Raw genomic sequence first — 11,093 nt, 5'->3', positions numbered from 1 at the left:
AGCTCCATTGGTAGGGTCGCACGTTCAACTTCTCTGATCAGGTAGATATTGGGAATCTCTAGAGGTGCCAATGTTTGAGCTTTGATGCAGGGCTTCTAACAGTATAATGTTTTAATTTAAAAATACTTCTTTTATTTTGAAAATGATCGTCATGAATCTGAGTGTATCTGTTCTTTCCCACTTATCAGCTATAATCTTGAAGCTAAAGTTCCAGGACGTAGCCTGAAAAGTTCAAAAAGATTCGGAAATCCGTAGTTTAGGCATGGCAAATAATTGTCCAATAGAGCAGCCCCTGGTGGAGGAACTTACTTTTCCTGAAGCTCCATTCAAGAGTTGCCATGCATCTACGATTGTTGAGGTCAAGGAATAGTTAAAAAAACACAAGCGAGTAGCGTTTTTCTCAAACAAATTACGGAATTTTGTGGGCATTGAATTGAATTATATCATGTTTGATTTGGCAGGTTGAGAAGGATCATTTCCTGGTTGCCTATTTTGGGGGCACGTCAGAGGGGGCCCCTGATGTCAAAATATGGTTGCAGACTTACAAAGTAATTGTAAACAAAGCTCCTTCTCTCTTTGTTTTTTCCGATTATGCTCTCGATTGAGTCTCAAGCTAGCGTCACCAAGCTCGACAAGCTTCTATCTTTAAATCCATAGAAATTGATTATTCCCATGCGGCCGTGCTAATTCTGGTTTCTAATTTGTATTCTTTTAATAAAAAAAAGTAAAACCTTGTCTCTCTATCTTAGAGAGGAAAACTTCAGCAAATTTATGGATCCTCAAATTCATAGGATCCAATTCTTCATGTTTTTGTCATAATCTACTGTCAGAATTACTGGTATAGTTTTCTTTTCCTTTTTTCTTTCCCCTTTTATACTGCTTAATCGTCTATCTGCTTTGCAAGCAAAGTCAGCATGATATAGGAAAGTTTAATCTGAAAGATCAGACATTGAATTCATCTTCATTTTAAAAGTAAATTCAATGTTGTTTTCTGTCTGTTTTGCGGAGACTGAAGACATCTTGATTACAAAAGCAGTGATATTCCTGCTTCCCTTGTCTTATCATAAATTTTTGAATGGATCATTAACTTTCTAAATGCAAATTTGTTGGGCAGAATGGCAGATGGCATCCACCTGTAATCGCAGATGAACAACCAAATGTTCCTATGTGGAACCCTGTACTGTTCAAGCTCCCATCAGACGAGATACTGCTATTCTACAAAATAGGCCAAGAAGTTCAAAAGTAAATTCTAACCTTTATGATCTTATCAGATCATTTTCCCCCTTCTGTTTAAGCAGTCATTGAGGCCACTACTCCACAGTGGAAACTTTATATTTGTCAAAGTTTATTATTAAAACAATTTCTCAGTGTTAACCAAAAAGACAATTTCTAAGAATGACAGATAAAACAATTAAACAGACATACTGGATAACTGCATATTAAATAGTAACTCATTGTAAAAGACATTCAGAGTTCTAGATATAACAAAGGAAGACTCAATCAGTTATGATCCCCTTGCACATAACAATGTAGAAGTTATTTCACTTTTAAGTTTGCTACTTGTTCCCTTCTTGCATATGAATGATATGATGGAAGGAATGGGCTTATTTAATGTCAGATGGAGTGGATTTATGAAAAGGTCGTATGATAAAGGCATCACCTGGACAGAAAGAGAACAACTTCCTCCTGGCATATTAGGACCAATAAAGAATAAGGTAAAACTGAAGCTATTTTATTGTAATGTGTTTTGAATTCATGGGCATCACTATTTATTTGGCATGTTCTGAAGTCTTATTATTACTATTTCTCAGCCCATTTTGCTGGACAATGGCCATTTACTTTGTGGATCATCTGTTGAGAGCTGGAACTCCTGGGGTGCATGGATGGAGGTTTTAACTTCTGAACAAGCGCATCTTAGTTGAGCTTCTGATTGAAAAATCGGCTGAAACTTTATTATTGTTGTATAAAACAGGTCACTACAGATTTTGGTCGGTCATGGACGAAGTATGGCCCAATTTACATTGAAAACAATCCCCTGAGTGTAATTCAACCAGTACCTTATCAGACTTCAAATGGGGCAATACGAGTTTTACTACGATCCTTTGATGGCATTGGTAGAGTGTGTATGTCAGAATCTTCTGATGGTGGCAAGACTTGGGGATATGCAAAACCCACTAAGCTCCCAAACCCGAATGCAGGTCAAGTTCATCTATTTAGTTTCTTAATCTATTTAATCCTGAGGTTCATCACTTCAACTTTTAGGCATTCCTTCGTGTTTTTTTGAAGGTTAGCAAGTAAGACCTTCCTTGATCTTCGTCAAAACCTGATGATCTAGTGGCTTATCTCTTAAAATTTGTTTTTCTAGGCATTGACGGCGTTAAGCTGCGAGATGGCCGTTTGTTGCTTGCTTACAATACAGTTTCAAGGGGTGTATTGAAGGTTGCCCTTTCTGAAGATGATGGTGATTCTTGGCGTGAAGCTCTTACGTTGGAGAATAACTTGGGAATGGAGTTCTCTTATCCTGCTGTTATCCAGGCCAGTGATGGACGTGTGCACATCACGTATACTTATAACAGGACACAAATTAAGGTATATATCGCCTTCTTCTAATTTGAGTTCTATGTCTGTGTGTGTGTACCCAACTATAAATAAGGACTAACCTCCTCATTTTTCGTTGTTGGCAGCGTGTTGTTCTTGAGCTAAAGTGACGTGGGTTCGTGAATTAAATTATCTCGAACGGCAAATGATGTTTCTGGTCATTCTAAGTTAATTATAATTAATGACCTTAAATTTTGAAATTTTCAAGAAAAGATCAAGGTTCTTTGTTGTAATTGAAGTATTTTGAGTGAAATTTTTCAATAATGATGTTTGATTTTTGTTTTTTGTTTTGAGGACTTATTTTTGGATATTTTCATTACTAATCCTTGATATTATCAGTAGTTCAGTGCTCATTCGTTAAAGAATAATCTGGAAGATCTGAGCTTGAAGCCTCACAAACAAGTGAAGAATAATCTGAAACTTGGTGGACGATGGGGTCTCTTTTAGTGTTTATCTTCAAACGGATTTTCCTCACAGCAGTTCCTCTTGTTTTCTCACAAATTTCCGGTTTCCAATTTTGCGTATTCATGGAATAGAACTACAGTAGTACTATATCCTGCACAGATTTTGCCTTATTTTGTTATGTTTCAAACGGAATGAAAATTAACCCGTGGCTGGTCTCGTCCACTTGAATGGGTAAAATTAAATGTGGATGGGGCAGTCATTGCTCATTCGAGTGATGCTGGATGTGGTGGAGCGATAAGGAACCATAACGGTGAATGGCTTGTGGGGTTCTCTTGTAAGATTGTAAAATGCAGTGTTATAGATGCCGAAACATGGGCTATATTCAAGGGCTTGAGCTTGGCCTTGGATTATGGATTTAAACAGATCATTCTGGAATCTGATGCTAAAGGACTCATTGAGATGCTGACATCAAAGGAGATTACTTTAAATAGCAGCCTTATGATACTGCGAATTCAGGATTTATTAAAGCGAAGTTGGGAAGTCCATCTGAGATATACAAGTCGAGACAGTAATGGTGTAGCAGATAGTTTAGCCAAGAAAGGAATTTCCACTTCAACTGTTTTTGATATGTGCCCTCCTGAATTGAGGGTCATTGTGGACAAGGAGAGCTTGGGATCTAGTCCCCATCTAGCTTGGGATTTACAAAACGAACTCCTCCATATATTATCTCGTATACCGTAAAAGTACTTTTAAAATTATGATTTTTTTTGTTACTTTTAAAATTATGATTTGGTTTGCATCTAAACACTCTTAATCTTACTCTGGACGTGGCCCCCTCTTATATCCTAAAAAAAAAAAAAACATATATTATCCGTTGTGCGGATGAGCAAGAATTTAATTCCTCTCCAGGGAGAGATGGATAAATTTAATCATAGAAACACCTGAAAAATTTAGCTTAAAACTGTTTTAAATCCTACATATAAAAAAAGTTAGTTGAAAGAATTGATTTAGTTCTAGGACTTTAATTCACCCAGTCTTTTAAATTTATAACTTTCTTTCTAAATTATTTATATTATCACGTGTTAAAACAAAATTTTTTATCAATATAATAATTTTCAATACAAGTGATTGAAGGTGTATTATAGAAAAATATATAATTTTTATAAGCAACAAATTTAATCCTAAATATAAAAATTAGTTGAAAGAACTGATTTAGTTTTAAGACTGTAATTCACCTTATCTTTTAAATTTATAACTTTCTTTCTAAATTATTTATATTATCACATGTTAAAAGAAAATTTTTTTATCAATATAATAATTTTGGATACAATTGATTGAAGGTGTATTATAGAGAAATTATAATTTTTACAAATAACTAATTTTATTAATATTTATAAATTAGTTATCTAATTTTTAAAATAATAAAATGGGAACAATGAAAGTAATGACTCCATCTCACGGAAAAATTAATTAAAAGAAGAAAATGCCAAGTCTTTACTTCAAAGTTCAAAGCCATTTAAGAAGCATGTAAATGTATCCCTATCGAATGCGGGCATATTCAGTAATGGAAGGCAACCGTTAGCTTATGTAGCGAACCACATGGCTAAAAGATGTATGATAAGTTTCTGAACTTGGAATGTTTAGCTTCTTCTTTTCTTTTTCTTTTTTTTTTCTTTTTTAATTTTATTTTGAAAAAATCGCAAGAAAAGACCATCAAAATGAAAAAATTGCAAACAAAACTCATGACGATATTAATATAAGTTTTGGGTGTAATTTTTTTATTTCAGTGACTTTTTTTTTTTGCGATTTTCTCTTTTATTTTTCTGGCATATATGGGATAGACAAGAACCACTTCAACTAGCAGACAACAGACAGAAATCAACGGCAGATGATAGCCGGTGAACAATTCAACGGATGACACTGGGTCAACTAACTCGACTCGCTTGAACTCAAATGAGCTATTTTCCTTTCGACGAGTAACAGTTTGGAAATCAGTGGAGATAGTAGCAGCACAATGACCTCTCTTCTCTCTTCTTCTGTCCATTTTCTGTTTTTGATATCTGTTATCATCGACAGGACCTACTCATTCTCACGGTTCGTATTCTTCTTAGCTCTTTCGCATTCCCCTTTCACTATTTTGTTCTTTCGTGTTTTTGATGTTTTTAATGGTGGGTTCTGTTTATTTTCAAACAAAATCCTCGGTGCCTCAGTCAATGAGCTTCTATAAGTATACTACCATAACACTATAATGTATAGTATACGTGATATGTCTGATTCTACTGGCTGTTCTTTTTGTTCCCTACTTTTCCTGTTATTATTATGAGCTAAAAATCGGAAGAAAATTCTGCAGGGCGAAATCGACAACTTCAGAAGCACTTGGGTTAAATGGACTAGTGTTAGAGGAGTTCACCTTTCCTGCAAAATCAACTCCTTTCAACAGTTGCCATGCTTCTACCATTGTTGAGGTAGTAAAATACAATAAGCGATTGTTCTTTTTCTTCTTATTTTGTTTTTTTATTTCATAACCCCTTTCGTTGGGGAAAGCTAAGTATTCATTTCGTCATTTAACTTTTTACGTAGGATTTCAATTTCATCCCTTAACTTTAAAAAGTATACTTTTAGTCCTTTGATCCTAAAATTGTTAGTCTTAAATAATGAATTTTTGTAACAATCATGATTATTTTGAAAATTAAACTTAATATTATAATATTTAGTAATGTTTTATCAACGTTTAAGAGCTCAATATCATTGTTTTTTGTTTGCAGTTCTAAGGTTAGAAGACTAAAGTTTACTTTTTAAAGTTAAGGGACTAAAATGAAACCTTATGTAAAGTTAAAAAACCAAAAATATACTTTAGCCAATAAAAAAAATACCGTCATCAAAATGTGAGACTATGAGTTTCTTTTATTTTCTCAGGTTAGAAAGGGTCATTTTTGGTTGCCTACTATGGTGGCACAACAGAGGGAGCACCTGATGTCAAAATATGGCTGCAGACTCACAAGGTAACCCAGTCCTTCAATTTATAGGAAACTGGGAATCCTTCAATTTGGTGCCATTTGAAAACTAAATCTTATGGATTTTGCGAAAAGGTGTTTGCTGTTTTATTTTTGGGCCCTCCTAAGGAATTGATGTTACTTAGCTTTAAAGTTTTCATTGGTAACTCTAGTTTGTGAGATCATTTGGTGGGCAGAATGGCAGATGGAAACCACCTGTAATTGCTGATGAAGAACCAAATGTTCCAATGTGGAACCCTGTGCTATTTAAACTTCCATCAAATGTGTTGCTGCTATTCTACAGGATAGGCTTAGATGTTCAAAAGTAAAGTTTCTGACTTACTATCTCCTTAGATGGCAACATATAGTTATGAAAAATAGCGCAAGTTTCTCTATAAAATGCTTAATTTTCTTTTCTGTTGGGGTTGACATGCTTCCAAAAGGGCTTTTGACCTAGTATTGAATTTTTAGTTTTCCCTTCTAATGGGCAGAATTGGCTTATTTGAGTTCAGATGGAGTGGATTCATGAAACGTTCATATGATAAAGGCGTCACGTGGACAGAAAGAGAACAGCTTCCTCCTGGTATTTTAGGACCTATAAAGAATAAGGTAATAAAACAAATACCAACGAACTCTATTTTATCTTTTCTTCAAGTTTAAAATTCATGGGTTTGACAAATTTATCTCTAGCAAGTGCTGAATTCTGACCACTATTTTCCCAGCCTCTCTTACTGGAAAATGGTCTCATGCTTTGTGGGTCATCTGTTGAAAGCTGGAACTCTTGGGGTGCATGGGCAGAGGTATTGACTCTTAAACAGAACTGATCTCGATTGACCAGTTGATTTAACTGCTCCACAATATGTTAGATGCTTGACATTTATTTAGCTTCTTGCATGGGATATAGGTAACAACAGACTTCGGTAGAACATGGAGAAAATATGGACCAATTTGCATTGAAAATAAACCTCTTAGTGTGATTCAACCAGTGCCTTACCAAACTGCCAGAGGAACCTTGCGAGTCCTGCTTCGATCCTTTACCGGCATTGGCAGAGTCTATATGTCAGAATCCTTTGACAACGGCAAGACTTGGGGATATGCAAAACCTACTCAGCTCCTAAACCCAAATTCAGGTTCTACATTATAGGCTCCGCAATATTTGTGAGAGATATCAATAAAATTACTTTGTGAAGAAGTCCTTGACATTGGCATGACTGTATTTGACCGAATTTCAGAAAAAAGCTAATTGTAATTTTTGTTCTAACTACTAATCTTTCTGATATCCTCATGTTAAATGAAGTTAGGTGAATGATTCATGAATAGTTTTATTATAATCTCTAACATTGTGCATTTCATGAATCTCTTTCACTAGGTATTGATGGGGTTAAGCTGAGGAACGGCCATCTATTGCTTGTGTACAACACCATTTCTAGGGGTGTGCTTAAGGTTGCCCAGTCTGAAGATGATGGAGATTCCTGGGATGAGGTTCTTACACTGGAGGATACCTTGGGAATGGAATACTCGTATCCTGCTGTTATCCAATCTACTGATGGACTTGTGCATATCACCTATACATATAACAGGACACAAATTAAGGCACATCAATCTCAAATCTTTGATGTAGTTTGGTCTACTTTCATGCATTTCTTTTATTCACTAATGCTTCTTGTCCTTTCTTTCATTTGGACAGCATGTTGTTCTTCGGCCGAACTGATGCAGAGCAACCTGTTTCAGATAAGCAGGGACCAACAAACCCTCCTGCAGCACTTAGACCAGAAATAAAGGGTTGTGCTCCCAATTGAATCCTTTGATTTTTTTTTTTTTGGGGTAATTTTTGGCTCCACCTAAAATTTTGAATTTAATTATTAATTTGATGTAAGTGCTTGTTGAAGGAACATCGCTTACAACCGTTGTTACCTTTGGTTGTGTTGGGGACATGGAAATTTTGCAGTCAAAATAGAAAGAATCTATAAATGGATCTTTATGAGAGTCTCATGACCATGCTTGCAAGAGACTAGTCATAATTACACGCGCCCATAGAAGCACAATGGGAATTATTGTTACTTTTTTTTTTACCTGTATTTTTACTTATTATTTAGGGATGTAATTAGTTTTTTTTTCCCCATTAATTTTCGTGGGATTGAAACTAAAAGTTTACAGATGTAATTACAAGTTGTTCATTAGCAAAATCTTTACGAAAAAGAATTTGAATCCACAACTTTGTGAATTATAAGTCAAATTCTTATGACCTGGACTAATCTTTATTGGTGGATTGAAGCCAGTTTCTTTTTCTCTTCTTTTTTTCTTTTTTTGTTTTGGTTACAGATTGAAGTGGTTTTGTTTTTTGGGTATTTGAAGCGAAACAAAATCCTTATGAGTTGCCATCTTGCACACTAATGGGCTTTTATATCTTTGAAGGCCTACTTCTTTTAAGATCCAATTGCCATTAGCCAGGCTCCTTATGACGTCTGCAAGACCGGCATGGGCCCACGTGAGGCCCAATTACTTCAGGGGCAAAAACCAAAAGGAACAAACTCTGACATTTCGGAGGCATACTGTCAACATTTAAGACGAATATAGTGGACCAATGTTTCTTGCCCTACAGTGTCGTATAAAAATCATCAACAATCATCTCCTTACTTTTTTTTAATATTGCATGTATTTTTTCTTTCTTGTTTTATACTTTCATCCTCAAGTTGACTAAAATTTTCAAAACATTTTGTTTGTGTTCCTTAATTCCCAATCTTTTCTAACAAACAAAGCTAATCATTAGCTCATAATTATAAATTTGTCAAACAGACCATTAGCTTAAACACTTGAGCACTTGAAAATCGAATGATTCTATAACTGCAAACTTCGAAATAGATGAAGTTAATCAAAATCCAAAATCACAAAATGATAATGTGAGGGTGACTTATGAACATCAATTAAAGTCAATAGTACAAGACCAATACATATTCAGCCCCAGCAGGAAAAGGGCGCCAAATTCTGGTGTTTGCTCTTCTTCTGAAAGCATAATGTCACACACCAACTCACTTCACTTTAATTCATATTGGATCAGTACATGCTTCTTGTTCTTCTTCTCCTTGCTCTTTAAAATGGGAACGGTTTAACAAAGAAGAAAAAGTCAAGGGCATGGTACACATGACAGCATACATGCATGAGCCTATTACTATAGACTTATCATTATGATAGTTGTTCAAATAGAAAACTGTGGGTTTTGACCAAAAAATAGAAAACTGTGGGGATGGAAAAAAAAAAAAAAGAGTCTCTTACAGTGTACCTCTGTGTCTCTTTTCTGTCTCTCTAATCTCACTTTCTTATATCTCAGGCCCTGAATGACTTTACACGATTCCCTCCTCCTCTACTTCTCCTTCTTCTGCCTCTAATGTTCCTCAATCTTCTCACCTTTCATCATTATCCATGTTGTTATTTTCTTACACTTAATTATTTATCTCACAATAGAATTTACACCTGAAACTACAGCATGCAACTTAAAGTTTCCCACTGAGTTTAAGTTTGGGCGTGTCAAAGAAATGGTCTTCATTTTCTACGACAGCCTTAATTTTATCACACACGAAGCTAGATAAATTTTAGAAACAGTTCGCAATGGAGAATATATATATATATATATATATAGATGCATTTTTTGCCTGGAAAGTGACAAAATATCATTTTTCTAATAAGTTCACAGAGACAATCATGCGAACCAATAGGATTTATTTGAGATTTACATATGTGCATACGAAGAGGCAATAACAGATATCAGAACCAGAAGGGTGGGAAGAAATTTGGAAGAAGCTGGTCTGAATCAATATATAGATTGAAAGTGAGATGAGATTTGGTGGTTTAAGAAGTGACAAATACAAAGCATAGCAAGTAGAAACTGTTTATATCATTTTAGAAACGGCAAGAGAATACTGAACAGTGAATGAACATTAATTTTCTGAGAAGTTTCCTGATTGATGCCGCTGTGTCAAGTTATAATAGTCTTCCATATATTGATGATGTTGAATAATATACTCCTCCGCTCCTAAATGTAAGACCCTTATACTAGTGTGTATAAGGGTCTTACATTTAGGACCGGAGGAGTACTATTTATCAGTTGTGTTTTATGCAGAATATAATCCTTTAATATCTATCACAAAATCATAAACACATGTGGTTGTTATAACGCTATCATTTATTGCCCTAAGGACAGGAAACTGCATACTTCACATGGGGATTATTGATAAATATTTTATTCGAGAAATTAGATGTTTTATTAACAAGAAAAATGAAAAATGAAAAATGGATATAGGACCACCTTGAAGGTGACATTCTAACCAATGAGCTAATCACTTCGGATAATTTCTTGGCAAATAAACCTCATTTACGAACCCCTGAAGATCTGTACCACCTTTTTTTTTATTGAAATCAAAACAAAAGTTGTGTTTTGCTAACTAGGCCACGCGATAAAACATTTGTGTCTCCTAACAGCATATATAAAAATATGTAATATATATATTCTCATCACAAAGTTTAATTGAAGCAAAATTTAAGCCTCAAATTCTGGTGGTCTTTCATTTGAAAACTTGACATATTTGTAACAATGCTGGTGCAAGTTGGCCCTATTGGTCAAGGATTCAGGAAAAGCTCCCACCTCATTCATACATGTAGATTCAGATATCTTAAAATCATCCAAAGTCTTATTTGAGGGGCGATAACTTCACAAAAAGATTCTAATTCTATCTCTGGTTCTTAATATAAGATATAATCATTTAAGGACAAGAGGTAATAACATTTAGGGATTAATGAATAGCTACAATGAGATGAAAATTATACCATTTAAGATTATGAAGTAATATAATCTCATGGGTTTGTATATCCATAACATGCCAGTAGCATCATGTCCTGTGGAATTGGAGATGCACATCTCCTTCCTGCCATTTTTTGTCAAAAAATATTAGGTGGTGCGTAAAAATCTGATAAAGTAACAGCATAATATTTAATATGAATTTAACTATAGGAAAACACATTTGCATGTAAGAAATAATAATTTATTATATGTACTGGTTATACAAAATAAGAACAAAAGCAAATTATGGAGGCTGGCTGCAA

The 11,093-nt window shown here is 34.7% G+C and overlaps 2 protein-coding genes across 2 annotated transcripts; both read left to right on the top strand.

Moving 5' to 3' along the window:
- On the top strand, positions 1-2,898 carry LOC114730789 (uncharacterized). Its single transcript, XM_028917900.1, has 9 exons — positions 1-41; positions 189-358; positions 462-548; positions 1,115-1,242; positions 1,619-1,715; positions 1,812-1,889; positions 1,973-2,198; positions 2,366-2,589; positions 2,685-2,898. The coding sequence occupies exons 2-9, from the start codon at positions 263-265 to the stop codon at positions 2,706-2,708; spliced, it is 960 nt and encodes a 319-aa protein (XP_028773733.1). The 5' UTR covers positions 1-41; positions 189-262; the 3' UTR covers positions 2,709-2,898.
- Positions 2,899-3,029: 131 nt separating this feature from the next.
- LOC114730721 (uncharacterized) lies at positions 3,030-8,017 on the top strand. Its single transcript, XM_028917829.1, has 10 exons — positions 3,030-3,105; positions 3,260-3,740; positions 5,354-5,468; positions 5,925-6,005; positions 6,194-6,321; positions 6,509-6,605; positions 6,719-6,796; positions 6,901-7,126; positions 7,366-7,589; positions 7,684-8,017. Exons 1-10 carry the CDS (start codon positions 3,030-3,032, stop codon positions 7,705-7,707), a joined length of 1,530 nt encoding a protein of 509 aa, XP_028773662.1. The 3' UTR covers positions 7,708-8,017.
- Positions 8,018-11,093: the final 3,076 nt, after the last annotated feature.

The sequence above is a fragment of the Neltuma alba genome, unplaced genomic scaffold (assembly GCF_004799145.2).
Source record: "Neltuma alba isolate B1F8T4 unplaced genomic scaffold, ASM479914v2 tig00012763_pilon, whole genome shotgun sequence".
NCBI lineage: Eukaryota > Viridiplantae > Streptophyta > Magnoliopsida > Fabales > Fabaceae > Neltuma > Neltuma alba.
This window is presented reverse-complemented; position numbering and strand designations above follow the sequence as displayed.